We start from the raw sequence: 14,931 nt of genomic DNA on the forward strand, positions 1-14,931 counted from the left end.
TATAAGTTTTTCACCTTCTTAATTGTATGTTTCTGGCAAAGCTATGCCAACAATTTATCTTGCCCCCTCATTAAAATATCTTGTTCTTCTTAAATTCCAAGATTTCACAAGAACCTTTTGAGGCCCTGTTGACAAGTTTCTTGAACCTTTTGGGCTTCAATTTGATCCATCCATATTAGGCCATAGTAGGTGGGGAGCGAGCTGGTCTCGTGGTAGAGTGTGAGACTGCCAAATCATTAATTGATTTTTATCTTCAAGATGTAAATAGATGTGTTTTTAGCATCTGGGGACATCAAAATGAAAAAGTAAATCAGTCTCGGGTGTTCTAGATCTTACCATGAATTTTCACTGCTGGGAATTCAGTAGCAAGGAAAATAAAACAATGGAGTATGTATTACTCATTCCCTATTTACTTGTCATTTACAATCTGCAGTAGACTTAATCGTGAGTTTGATCTTTAGAGCTTTGAATAATATGTTGACCGTCACTGGTTCCTGGTTTTTCCTTTTCACAATCCTGACTGTCCTTGTATCCAGCCGAGGTATTGAGACACTCTAGTGTTCACACCAGGGTAGCCTTTGATTCCACAAGGTTTGGCAGAGAAGGATATGATTCCCACTTGATAAGTATTCGAGCCTTCCACCAAAACAGGGCCACCAGAATCACCCTGAAAATTTCAATTTTCTTTATTAGTTTCAAACATAGACCTAAAAGCTTTTAGACTTTCCCCTCCCTTGAAATAAACTTTTACCAACACGCAAAAGATGTAATGAGATCTTATTTATCAATAAGATATGATGAATTCTGTGTGTTCTAGCCTTTCTGCTGGCTGGTCAACAAATTCATATTTTCTTTTATTTGTAGATTGCCTAGTCATGATTTAAATCATGACTAGGCAATCTACTAATAAAAGAAATTGTACCTTCTTGATCACTGATACTATTTGTGTTCATGCTATAAATTATACTGGCAAATATACGAGAATAAAATAGTGTGGACTTTTTTAGTTCTTGTATTGTTATTGTTGATTAAATAGATAACAAAAGAAAAAAATAGCAAATCAGGTAGAATCAAAATACTTCATATTACACAAATAGAAATCTTCAATGAACAGAGAAAAGAAAGAGTGATGTGGAAGAAGAATGAAAATGAATATTCAAAGTAATCAAAAATATTGAGATGATAAAATACGGATGAACACCAAAATTCTAACTAATGGACCCCATGAAGGTCTTAAACTATAATAATAGCAACTTAATGTACGCGTACCGTCCGCCGCGCAGTTAATTTGTGGCCACACGTGTGTTTGTAAATAATGTATCTATGTGTTGTTTCTCGTGACGTATTTATAGACTGTATGACAACCTCTTCGGAGTGATATTTATGTTCCTTCATCGCCTGATGATGGCCCCACAGCTGGGCTGAAACCGGTCGCCGCTCATCGGTGACATTTGATCACATTGACGGATTAAAGGTATTTTAACCTCTAGATTATTAATTTATAATAATAGTGTATGCCATTAACAGTGTCCAAAAAATATATTTTGGGACTATAATATTACGGTAGGTACATTAAATTGCCTGCAAACTAGAAACTTAATATAAGACAGAATGTGAAGTATATCTATTTAGTCTAACCTTGAGGTCTTAAACACAATTAAAAGATTTTGGGCCCGTTCCGGGAATTTCCTTTGATTCGACTGATGCATAGCACTAGTGATTCCTCCAAGAAAAGCAAACATTTTTCACTGAAGTCTGTTGGTTAGATACATTTGTCCAGAACTGTATTAACATTGATACATGACATCACAGAGAAGTACGGTACAGAGGAAACTCATTTATGGGACGACCGTGCGCTTTCACCTCTGGTATGTAGTGCTGGAAAAAGACTTGAGACGAGGAAAGGAAGAGCTCAAGCTTTGAGCACCGAGCAGAAATTACTATCGCACAGAGTACAGGGTTTTCCTTCACCATGAGTGTTGTAGTACATGAGGGCGTGGTGGGCGGGAATGGAATTTTTCCTAGACACCAGGACTAGTGCTAGACACCACTTAAGAGTAACGTTGAGTGTTTCCTCTGTACCTTACTTCTCTGTGATGACACTCACTGTGCATTGTCCAATTCCTCCGTTTGCAGTCCCAGCACACACATTGGTGGAAAGTATACTGATATTATAGGGCTTGTAAGGTGCCGAGCAGTCTGGGTTGGAGATTATTTGGATTGTAGCCTTCTGCAGATATCGGACTGGGTTGCCATTGATCTGCAAGTTTAATGAAAAATATTAGATAGTTCAATTAGTAAAACAGTGAATTTTATACTCTGTTGTCCACAGTGTTAATTTCACAGAGAAGTAAATCAGACAAAATATTCTTACCTGAGTTGCGGTTACAAATTTCACTAGTGAATAATAGAGATAAGGCGAAAATGTTGAAAGAGAATTGTTTTGAAGGTCAAGTATTATTGGAGAGAGCAGAGGGAAATGTCCAGTGTTCCCAGAAGATACAATTATACAAATTTTAAGAAAAAACTATTTTAAACAAAAAAAGTTCAAAGATTTTATGAGAGGAATGGTTGATTGTTGGTTCAATAAATGAATGTTTATCCACATGGTGTAATTAGTCTGTTTTTATATTTAATTTATATTTTAATTTATAAGAAGGTTTTAGTTAGTTATATACTAGTGGATTGTAGGGACATAAGTCCCAAAAAAGGTCAAAAATAAATAAATTGTTGCAATATTTAAACAAACTCAGAATCAAATTTTCTATGTGTCAGGATAGTTATCCCTGTACAGAGAACACCATATCGTTTGTGTAAAAAACAATCTCTTGTTTGATTTTGTCGGTGTTATTTTCAATAAATAATTTGAATCATTCTGAGGTTTAATAATGCCTTTGCTAAAGGCAGGAAATATAAAATAATTTTGTTTGTGGAAAATGTTAAGTTATTCATTTTTAGATCACTTTAATGAAAGCAGAATTTATCTACATTATTTTGTTGATTAGTAAACAAACTTCAGGCTCTCTATCAGCAGAATTAATAGCCATTTACCTTACAAGTGCAGTAAGAGCGTTTTTACATCACGCAGGTGAATGTTGTGCAACGAGCGGAAGGGAGTTGCATAATTCACCTAAGTGATGTAAACACGCTCTTGAGTAACATGTAACATACAAGATTTTACCTGACTTGACAATATACAGAGATTATTATCCAATTCACTCATCTTCTAACAGTAACGTTCTTTTACAAATCAAAGCTATGTTAGGATAATTCTATGAAGCATAACAATAAAATTCAAGCGCACAGTGAAGTAAAGATGTTGCATGCATCACACTTGGGATAGGGAAGTTAAACATGGCGGGTTAGGTAAGTTTCTTTTTTTTATTAGAATTTATTAAAACGTTTTTATTAGCTCGCTTTCTTGTCCGGTACAAATTTTGCAACAAACTTTCCGATGAGCTACAGACTTGAAACTTGAAACATAGCTCACAAATGGAAGACAATGCAATATTATGTCATTTAATTTTCATATTTCCCATACGCCCCATGGACTTTTTTTTTATTAACTCGCTTTCTTGCAAATTTTGATACTTCCCGATGAGCTAGAGACTTGAAACTTGAAACATTTGAAAGATTTGATAGAGTGTTGTCTGTGTGTTGAAGGATAACTTTTCCAATAAATCTATTTTGAAAGATGCAATACAGTATTTTGCAACACTTTTAGCATCAGCAGCAGAATCATCTACTACAAAATTTTGTGGGGAAATTTGTTGGTAAACAAAACGGTGATACAAATAAATGTGAAGTGGGAATTGTATCAATGAGTAGATTGCATAGATAAAACAATACTTAGAAAACTATCTTGACATTGAAGTACACATTAAGTGTTCAGTGTCCTGATAGGTGATCAATCTTCATTTGAGATATAATCTTATAATGTATAAAACAAGTCACGGTGTTAAGAACCACTTAACAATAAATGCAATATTTATATTTCCACATCTATTATCTTCTTGGAGTCATACCTTACTCACTCCCCAACCTGTGACTACTACTTTAGAGTTGGCTGAAGGATCAGTGTTTTGCGCAGACAGAGTGACGGGCTGTGTCACAGAATCATACTCTAGTGCTACACTCAACTGAAACAGAAATACTCAGAGTTACATTCTATCTATATGTACCAAAAGTTGAGGTGGTGTCTGTTTGTCTGTCTGACTCGCTGTCACGACTAATATACTAAACCGATATAGCCCAAATAACTGAGCCATTAAAGTTTATCCCGCCCTTCACCTTCAAGCCGAATTTCATCAGAAACGGACAAAAATTACTCAAGTTATTTAGTCAAGTTATCGTGTTCACGGACATATATATATCTCTATATAAAGATACCTATATATATATATATATATACATATAAAAATTAGAACCAATAAGTGTTTTTGGCCTCTAGGAACATCAAAATGAAAAAGTAAATCGGTCCTGGGCCCAGGTCTTACCGTGAGACCTACGGTAATAGCTACTTCCCTATAAGGAAATTTGCTGAAAATTAAAAACTACTCATCATTGATGAAGATTTTTTCTTAATTGTGATTTGGTTTGAGTTTGCTTTTAATAGATAAGGTAATTTGTTCAACAACACTGAACAAATAAGACTCACCCTGAATAAAGCGATGTCATTGACTTGATTATCCGAGTCCTGATAGCCCTTGTGGACAATAATTTGGCTGACATAAGTAAGTCTTCCATCATCGCCATCCAGATCAATAGTTCCAGTCAGCACAGAAAACTGAGTAAGGTCTCGACTGAAAAGTTTGATATGTTAATTTTTTTGTGCAGGTACAGAGTGAGGCTATGAGAAGACCCCAATTTTCTATTCCTGTCATATGATTGCAAGAATGAACAGCTGTGTTTATAACATGAATGCCCATGCCATTTTGGGGAACATTGTGTTTGGAGTTGAAAACTCTGTGCTTATTGCCTGTGGAAACCGTTTTTTTTTTTTTTTTTTTTTTCAGATTATTGATTAATTACAAGTTTTTTTTAGAACACATTTCAACGTTGGTTGATATGGTGTTTTCCATATAAAAAACCCCATAAAAACTGGGCACAACTATTTAGAATTACAGCTTCAATCCAAAATATATTGGATAGAAACCACCAAGCTGGAGATGGAGGGACTTCAGATCGATCGGTCAGTTTCAAGGTCGTAGATCTTGAAATTTTAAGTCACACCCTGGCCAGCCCAATCAGCAGGTTTAACTTGTGTGTAATTTCGTCCTTTGGAGCTTTTTAAAGTTCGAGGCTTTTAAGAATCCCCCAGGGAATTTGCTGGAAATGAAGCAAAGATGGCTCAGGAAAGTCGAGAGGTTCCTGAAGAGATGGTTAATATAGTTTAATAGTTCACTTGACACTAGCTGCAGTAGGTAATAATAAAATTCCTACATAAATATTTTTCAAGATACAGTAGACTCCCTCTTATCCGGACGTCAGTTTAACCAAATTGCACTCGGCAGCAGCATCTCTCTAACAAGACAATTTTTATCAGCATGATCGTACTGGACATTACTGTGGGAAAGATTTTACACCAGTGATTACATGTATAAATACAATGCGCTCCCAAATTTTAAGTAAAATATATACCAGTGAGCATTAGACGACCCTTATTTAATGACTTTTAGGGGTTGTTAGTTCAACTGGAAAACCTGTTATCTGGACTGACCTTAGTCCCGAGTAGTCCAGATAATAGGTAGTCAACTGTATGTTGAATGTATAAAGGTGGTGGTACTCAAATCGTCTCAGAAAATCCTTGACTTTCTGTAAGAAATAAGGAATCTATCAGATTTCTATTGTGATTTACAGTTATCTACTTTGGGATTTATTGTGAAATAGCAACTATGTATAACTGGCAAAAAGCTAACTTCTGACTTGTACTCACTCATTAACACAATGCGCTGCTGTAAGTATCCAGTCTTCTGAGAGAATCGTTCCTCCACATGTGAAGTACCCTTTGTAGAAGATAGCTGCCTACACAAATTGTAGGCATACACATAAATTGATAATCTACAACACCAACACAAGAGGGACAACACAAGAGTCGTGCAATAACTAAGATCAGCAGGTTACAGTTATTGATTAACAAAGATTAAGCTATCTGAATCCAGTTTCTATTAAAAGTATTTATAACTTTCCGAGAGATCAAAGAGGTAAATTTTTTACCCAATGACGCTAAGAATGTCAAACTGAATCGGATGACACCTAGCAGAGAAATAGGTTTATGGAATAATGCATAGCACTATTGACAATTAATGTTCGCAAAGTGCTTTCCCCCTAGAGCTTTTAGGTTTCCGATATACGAGGATAAATAAATAAAGATAAACTTTCAATTATTTGCATACATAAAAAGGAAAAATACAATATTTGGCTTACATTTTTATCAGAACATCCTGTACTCATAAATACACACCAAATATTTCAAGAAAACAATTTGAACGAATCCTCTAAATTTAGAATTACTGCCCTTCTAACTCGGCTTTGGAATAATTATTGAGGAGAAAGGAAGGATACACAACTAACTCAACTGAATAAAGAGTCCCAGGATGTCAAAATCACACATAAAAAGTACACATTAATGGCAGCAACAGTTTTGGCACTGTTTTATATTTCTGACAGGCACAAGTCAGAGACTTTCTAGTTTTCGACCAGAAGAAAGACAAAGAATAAGATTTAGCGACCAAGTAGCTGGAGATGTAAGAATTGGGGGGGGAAATAGACAAGGCGGACAGAAGAGTCCGTAGGCAAATAGTTGGCGAGGCTAAAAGTCAAATTGGATTTTAGTGGCATAGGAGTAAGTCACAAAATTCCAAAAAGTGTGAACAATGAAAAAAATAAAGGGTATTAGGTTTAAACATATTATTTTTTTCTTGCCATTTTTTTACAGCTGAAGCATTAAAGGAAGGTCCCTTACCATGAATGGAAACTCGCCTTCAGTTGCATTTGATCCATTTATAATTCTCAGTTCAGAGAATGGTTGTGGCATTCCTGTGGTAAACAATTACAAATTATCTCATACATTAGGCATTAAACTACACTTACTGTGTATTGATTGATACACATCTTGCATTAAGTTGTGCGGTCACCCAACATTATTACAATCATTGTTTTTATTTTTCAGCAATATTTAGTAATGACAATACACTGAGAAAGGGGCGTTACAAAAAAAACATTGTTACTCAAGAAGTCCAGTGAATCTGAATTTATCTAGTATTATTATCACAGAAAAAACCTAGTACTAGTATAATAAGTAGTAAAGATTATTTTTGGCAAATACACTTGTTAAATGCCCTTGTGTTAATACCAAAACCCCCGGTCTGACAGGCCCACGGGAATTTTCACAAACTCATATTGGCAACAATCTTTACTTGAAGGATTCCATTCCCCAATATACCTTCCCCCTTTTTCTCCCCTACCTGTTGATATGTTGTGTTCATTTTGCGTGGACGCCGTAACCTTGACAGGTCTGTTCATAACATGCCCGTCTTAGAAGCCCAGGTTAGCGTATTTTGGTTTGTGTGTTTCTAAGCGGGGTCCATTATTTTCAAATGGGGTCTCACAGACCGGGGGTTTCGGTATTAGTGTTAAAAAATGTTGAGCAGTTGTGATTGCAGACTTGTGTTCTGCTCACACCCATAAACATACATGTATGGTGCTAACAAAATCCTGTTTTGACATTTATAGGTTAGGGCAAAACTTTTTTTTTATTCCAAAATTAAGTTTACTAGATATTTTAATACTCGGAAAAAATAAAATTCATGAGAAAATGCCCAGTAACACTGAAGTATCGTTATTGTCATATTTTGTTGAGAGGTTGTTGTATTTACGTAGGCCCTGTAGTAAAATTTTAAAAGATTTTTTAGATTATTTCCATTTATTGTATTACCTATGGCAATCAAAGTACTAAAATATGTGTATCCTTCAGTTTTGTTTTGCTATTAATAGTCTCACAGGCAATATCTTAAGAATATATTTAGTACCTACCCCAATAGTTTAAGTTAAGAAATGATTACTCACCAAACATAAGTTGGGGCACCACATCCAAAACGAATAAAAGGATCAAGATCCTGCAAGCCATTGTAAGACCGAGTCTTGCACTCTCAGCTTAGTTAGATTGTACGTAAATCTTCCTCATGCAAAATTTATATGACAATAGCAACAGTGGCTGTCATAGATAAGATATAAACTGAGGTTTCAACTCATACAGATAAGTTTACATTATTTAATCCGATAATAACATGTAAAGGGTCCTCACTTCAGATAACATGCATGCAAATTAACCGGGAAATACTTGAAACAAATGGTTGTAGGACTAAATATTAAAATGTTGAATCTAATCGGCAATGTTTTAAGCGTTTATCTGGAAGTATCAAATACTATCAGAGAGGATTTGTGATATGTTCGTTGCAGTTAATAATAATCATTACTAAGACGGTAGTACATATACAGAACATTTTATTCTGTAACTACAGTACCCTAATTTCAAATTATTTTCAACAAAATAAAAAATAGCAAAATATTGAAATGAAAAGTTCATGGAAGTAAGATTCTATATTTTTTTAGGATAAAGATTTTCAGGCGGGATTATTTTTATTTTGTATGTTGAAATTTTTTATCATTCCAGATTGTGCCCATACCCTAAAACCATAAAAACTTGTTTAGAATTTTAGACTGATGCCAAATTGTTATAAGCGCTGGGCCATCATAAACCAGGTAAGAGGGATTTTATACAGGGTGTCCCGGAACTCTCTACCAATATTTTAGGGCATTGCTCCTGGGTAAGAAACATATCTAAATATCATATTTAAATTGTCCGGAAGTCCTTAGTTACTCACACAGCCGCCATTTAGTTTTTTTTTTCAGTTATTAAGTTTTTTCTAAAGAATGGTTAAACATACGAAATGGAAACTTTGCACAAACATTTATGATAACTAGTCAAAGCTACAAAAAAATTATGACGATTTTTCAAATTCATAAAACAAAATGGCTACCATTTAAAATTTTTGTAAAATCAACAGTTTTTGAGTTATTTAAGAAACAAAATTTTATCAAAAACACACAAACATTTCGACTGACCTCATTTCGATTTTGACTGAAGTTATGATGTACTTTGTGGTTAGCAACCGACACAAACTAATGTCTTTTTCTTCTATCGTCTTTCCAATAAAAAGGCAAAACAAAAAAAGCAATAAAGGCATATTTTGGATCAAATATGAAAGAAAGTAAAATTTAAAATTTCATTGTGGAAATTATTGTAAAATATTAAGCAGCACTGATAAAAAATTAAAATTGATAAAAAATAATTATTGTTTAAGAACACTATACCTTTGCTCATAACACCATTCATGTCATGTTCAGCAACAGAAGACACATTGCAGCTTTCCACTTAAAAATGTTAAATAATTGCTGATCTTTCATACATTATATCACTTTATTAAATACCTATGGGAAATAATACACATCCAGAGTATTAGAGTTATTTAAAAACCACTTGTTTAAAAATGAGTAGGGATGGACGGGATTGAATACTTAGTTCGGGACGGAATTTTTATTTCCTTCCCAATTTTCGGGACAGGACAGGACGGGATTTTTTTAAGTCCATAAAAAGAAAGTCTTGTGAGTATTTCAGTTACCAAAAAAGACAAACAAAATCAAATTTTTACCATTTGTGGCAATGATCTATCAAAACCAAAAAATGGGTAAAATTTACAGGTATAGAGACTTGTGACTCACGGTCTAAATGACTCGTGGTCATAGTGCAACGCGAAGCGGCAAAATTGCCGACGATCGGATCAAATCCCGTCCCGAAAATCGAGAATATTTTTTCCCGAAATTTCGGGACCCGTCTATCCCTAAAAATGAGTGTCTTTTGACTGGTCATCAGTAGGCCTATCATTCACAGGAAATAAACATTGTCATCTGTTTATCTGTTTTGTTAACTATTTAAGTGTCACACTAGATGTTTTCACCAACAAAAATCCCAAATAGTTCCTTGGTGGGATATAAATTTACCTAAGACATTTATTGAGTTAACTTGCAGAAAAACAAAATTCATTGCTGCCAAAAACAACACTCAACGCTGTAACTCCATCACGGATAACGATATATCACAACTGCTGCAATACAAATTATACATAAAAATTGATTATGCAAACCTCTGTAACTGTTTAAAATTGGAATAAACAAACAAAAATCATCTACTAGAGTGTGACCGTAGGGTAACAAAAACACAGTATTAGCTGAGTAACTTTAATCAGCACATCAAATAATGTAGACATAATACATCTTTAAAACATTTTCTACTTAACATGATTTCAGAATTTATTTCTGATAACCCACTTCATCTTAGTCCCTAAAACTAATACCTAATGTAAAATGTGGGAAATTGTCTGTGAAAAACACATCAGAATTCGGAATGTCCTGATTAATCAAAATATACACAGTAAAAATTATCAGAAGACGCACAACAAAATACAATACTTAGACATCTTTTTCCTCATCTCCGTTAACAACTCCGGCTTTGGCACCTTTCTCATCTACAGACATGTTCTCCCCATCTGCAGCAGCCCCTTTTGTTTTCTCCGAGTGCTTGAACCTGTCGTATCTTCGACCTGTGGTTCTTGAATCTTCCTCGTCGTCTGAGTCCTCCATCTTTGTGGGTTTGTCAGAATCCGTCATCAATTCTCTAAGATCCTCAGAAACGGCTCCCCAAGTTTCATCAGTCAACTCTAAAGGTTTATCTTCTGATTCACTCTTTTCTTCTGTTTTAATTTTATTTTGATTTTCTGTAGCTTCTTCATCGCCTGCTTCATCTTTACTTTCATCCTGTAATGCAAACAAAGTAAACATCTTTTAGCAATGTTTTGTTTCAAGAGATCATCAGTTATAAAATTATTGATGCAAATAAATAAAAGTGTAAAGTAAAAGTAGTAACCTATTCATAAAACTCAGCGTCTCACCTTCTGTTCTGCCTTCCTCTGTGCCTCTCGCATGCGGTGGATGCGCTCGGCCCGTTTCCTCAATGCGAGATCGTCCTTCTTCTTCACATAGCACCTGAGATGCATACTGCCCCGACAGTGCACTGCCAGCGCTTGCTCCTGGTCCTCAATACGAGGCAGGAACGTCTTGCATAGCTCACAGAAGTATACGTTGATTTTCTTGCAGTACTCGCTTCCTGCAGTAAAAATACTGTTGGTATTATAAATTTCCAAAAAAGAACACACAATAAGAAAGTAAATAAAAAAAGGAAAGTAAACATTTATTCCAGATAGAAAATTAAGGTTTTGACAAAAAAGTACTGGGAGAAACGTAAACAGAAGACAAGAATAAATTAGTCATTTTTCCATTAAAATTATATGATTTGTCCATTTCAGTAATAAAATTATAAATTTGCAAACAAAAGTTTTTTTTTACTTTCAATACCATTAACGAATATTTCAAGTGATCTCATTTACCTGAGCCATCACACTTGAAATTGTGAAAGAATTTCATTAATTTCTTATATCATACAATCTTTAAATAAGTATAGTAGTAGATATCCTATTCCCAGAACAAGTTGTAGCCAGTTTTATAGCAAAAATAAATGTAACATTGAGCATAGACATAGTTAGATTATTTCAAGTAGTGATATTGTTTATCTATTATGACCAGCCAACTGCTTTCGTAACCAAGCCAATCTGGGAGCACAATTTAATGCTAAATGTAGTGTCTTTCATGCCTCATCAATATTTGACAAATAGAAAACTGTGAGAGCAAAATGGAGTTTTGGAATTTTTGACAGAAGCAAACTTATCATATCATACTCCAGAATCCAAAAGTCAACAACATAACAGACGAAATTGTTATCTTGTTGAATGACTAACCTAGATTTATTTGTTTCTTCTTCTTCTTTACTTTCTTCTCCTTGGACTTTTCTCCCTCGTTTTCTCCTCCTTCTTCTCCTTCCTTGGCTTCCTTCTCTGCATCATTATCCTCTCCATCCTTTTCTTCAGATCCTGATTCTACAAAGGGAAATAAATTCAATAAATAAGTTCAATACAAATCTAAATAACTCCTTAAATATATAGGCCTACAATCCATCAGCTATATCTGTTGTTAATATTTTTAAAGGATTTTATTTTGAGGATTGCAGACTCAACTGGATTGGAAGTAGTCCAAACTGGCACAAGAAACATAACACATTACACGATACACAAAACATCAAGACATTTTACTGTCACTTACAACATTTTCAACTAAACCAAGGGATAAACATGGACTAACAAGTAGACTTCTTATCCCATTGTAAATTTTGAAGCCTGTTTTTTGTGCCTAGTTCATGTACAGTGACACTGGGTGCTAGTGTGGTCGAAATTTTATCCTATTATTTTAGGGTTAATTTTTTAATTTGTGCTTTACTGTTTTGTTATAACTAGGGGACGAGTTATTGTTTATGATTAGATTGTATTATTTGGTTTAACAAGGTTTAAAATGACTGAAATTTCAAGAAACAAATTGTCAACAAAACCCAACCTCTACTGTAGCGAGAACTAACAATAAAATTGTCTACAGAAGCTGTTCCATAAGGATGTGAAATCTACTAAGGGAGTATGTTTTATCCATGGTACAAGTTAAAAAAGAGCGTTTTCTTTAAGCCTAATGGTGGCCAAGAAGTTGCTTCAGCAACCTCCTTGGGTCATCGACAGTAAAATGTTCTAATGTTTTTTGTACAGTAAACTCCCTCCTATCCGGACTCCTCAGGACCAAAGCCTAGTGAGGATAACGGTTTTTCCAATTAAACCGACGTCCCCAAAAACTCGTTAAAACGGGCCTTTAAATGCGTATTTGACTCAAATTTAGGAGAGCTTTGTATTTAGACACGATATCACTGGTCTCAAATCTTTCCCACCAGAAGTACTGACCACTTCTTGCCAATCCAGTCCAGTTAAATCCATGTGCTGATAAAAATTGTCCAATTGAAGACATGTCATTTCCGCTGAGTGTAGTCCGGTTAAACCGATGTCCAGATAAGAGGGAGTCTACTGTATGGTGTAATGTGTTATGTTTTTAGAGCCAGTTTGGGCTCTTTTCCATTCAGGTAAGACTGTTTTCTTCATAAGCTCTCAGAGGAGCTGTGCTCTATGTTACATACTTAATCTGTCGCTATAATTCCTTTAGGGACAAATGCAAAAAGAGAAACCAACACCTATATAAATAAATTGTAGCTACAAAGTCTTAATCAAATTGTGTTTCTGTCAAATCTTGGTCTTCGGGTGTTGACCGCGTCGTTGAATAAGTTAAACTAGAGGCCGACGTTTCGGATGCGTAGCAGCTATCCATCTTCGGGGCGAACTACTATTCAACTGAATTGAATAGTAGTTCGCCCCGAAGATGGATAGCTGCTACGCATCCGAAACGTCGGCCTCTAGTTTAACTTATTCAACGACGCGGTCAACACCCGAAGACCAAGATTTGACAATCTACAGTGACCGTGGAAGCTTATCATCTAAATTGTGTTTCTGCTACCTTCAACTACCTTGTCAAATATTAAAAAAATAAATATAAAGCTTCTGTTACTGTAATGTAAGGCATTTAGTATACTTTATTCCTAACACAATATTGCCAACTCACCTTCATCTTCTCCTGATCCAACTTGGTCCAAAACCATAAAATTGTCCATGTTGATCTCGCTTCCTTCTGCGTTCTCTGCATTCTTCTTTTCGTAAAAGGCTTTCCTCTGCAAAAGCAAGAAAATATCATAAAATACTGCAATACAAGGCATTTAGTCAACTGTCAGGCCACGATCTTCTTAAAGTATCTACCACTCTTCCAGCATATCCATCCTTATACTCCAATTCAAGTTCACTATGCCGTCCAGATCTTTCGAGAGATGAAGAATTATCATTACTGGAAACATCATGTAGATTGTGTCAATAGTCTTTGTAACCTTCATGAAGAAGCATTTTACAAATTTTGTTACTTGTGCTATTTTTATCAAGATAGATTGGTATTTTGAGGAAGAACAAAGTATTTTAAGTAAAGGGATTTTTGGGGGGTTGTAATTTTTTTAAGCTATAATCACTGAGGATACTATTTGAAACACACTTATGGATACTCAGAATAGCACAATTAATTTTGAATTGGACGTATAAAGATACTCTTCCCAATTGTAAGAACCAATCATGTTTGATCACACTAATTTGTAATTATTTATTTAATATTAATTGCACTCTATCACACAAATATTTTATTAATCACTGTATCAGTGCATCTCGCTGTTATCGATCTTTATCATCCAACTAATTTAACTCTATCCTTAAACAAACAGTACAATTGTACAAGTATTTCGTATATAAGTTTAGGTGTAGATACCAACCTTAAGATGAAACAGTGTGCAGATGTGGTTCTCATATTGCATGGGAGATTTACAAGGCATTCTGCAGACCTTGCAGTACGGGTTGAGAAACTTCACAATCTCCTGCAGACAAACAAAAAAATTAACATACTAAAATCCTAATAGAGTGAAACATTCAAAAATCTTAAAGTGCAGCAGTAGGTATCATACACCAGGGAGCAAGCTGGTCTAGTGGTCTCTGGTTCAAATCCAGCCAATCACCAATGGATTTTATCCAAGTGATAATGCAAAACCCCAAGGATTAGCCTGAAGTAACGTGAACAAAAATCCCAGGCTTGAGCCTTGCGTCCTTGGTGGGTACTTAACCTGGAAAAAGTTGGTTTAATGTATTTAACTTAATCAACAGTTTGTTTAAGCAAAGGTTTATTTGACACATTACATCACATTTTGTGTGTTATTGGGTGATTCAACTATCCACCTTGTTTTGAATATTTTTTTAAATTGCAACACATAAAGATGTGGGATAGCAGGCTTAAGAATAAGAAAGA

General features: G+C 34.9%; 2 protein-coding genes across 3 annotated transcripts in view; both read right to left on the minus strand.

The window, feature by feature from the left end:
- Nucleotides 1-388: 388 nt before the first annotated feature.
- Nucleotides 389-8,210, minus strand: LOC128994815 (transmembrane protease serine 11D-like). Its single transcript, XM_054419612.1, has 7 exons — nt 8,068-8,210; nt 6,965-7,038; nt 5,936-6,024; nt 4,658-4,802; nt 4,026-4,139; nt 2,108-2,260; nt 389-667 (listed from the first exon to the last, which is right to left on the minus strand). Exons 1-7 carry the CDS (start codon nt 8,126-8,128, stop codon nt 509-511), a joined length of 795 nt encoding a protein of 264 aa, XP_054275587.1. The 5' UTR covers nt 8,129-8,210; the 3' UTR covers nt 389-508.
- A 2,075-nt stretch (nt 8,211-10,285) lies between these two features.
- The window catches only part of LOC128994479 (uncharacterized), a 41,042-nt gene continuing 36,396 nt past the window's right edge, over nt 10,286-14,931 (minus strand). For both annotated transcript variants that reach the window (XM_054419062.1, XM_054419063.1), the window contains 5 exons: nt 14,405-14,506; nt 13,660-13,765; nt 11,913-12,050; nt 11,010-11,224; nt 10,286-10,875 (listed from right to left, as the gene is read on the minus strand). In XM_054419062.1, coding sequence (XP_054275037.1) covers nt 10,531-10,875; nt 11,010-11,224; nt 11,913-12,050; nt 13,660-13,765; nt 14,405-14,506 — 906 coding nt within the window. In that variant the 3' untranslated portion in view covers nt 10,286-10,530. The remainder of the gene's footprint in view (nt 10,876-11,009; nt 11,225-11,912; nt 12,051-13,659; nt 13,766-14,404; nt 14,507-14,931) is intronic.

This window comes from Macrosteles quadrilineatus, unplaced genomic scaffold (genome assembly GCF_028750875.1).
Source record: "Macrosteles quadrilineatus isolate MER2022 unplaced genomic scaffold, UCM_ALF_1.0 Scaffold_5__1_contigs__length_97177068, whole genome shotgun sequence".
NCBI classification, from domain to species: domain Eukaryota; kingdom Metazoa; phylum Arthropoda; class Insecta; order Hemiptera; family Cicadellidae; genus Macrosteles; species Macrosteles quadrilineatus.

Bases quoted from the DNA above. Each gene is read 5' to 3' on its own strand.
- LOC128994815 (XM_054419612.1), bottom strand. From the start codon at position 8,128: ATGGCTTGCAGGATCTTGATCCTTTTATTCGTTTTGGATGTGGTGCCC. The intron at 7,039-8,067 runs GTGAGTAATCAT...TGTTTACCACAG, and splicing joins GGTGCCCCAACTTATGTTTG to GAATGCCACAACCATTCTCT. The intron at 4,803-5,935 runs GTGAGTACAAGT...CAAACTTTTCAG, and splicing joins GCAGCGCATTGTGTTAATGA to TCGAGACCTTACTCAGTTTT.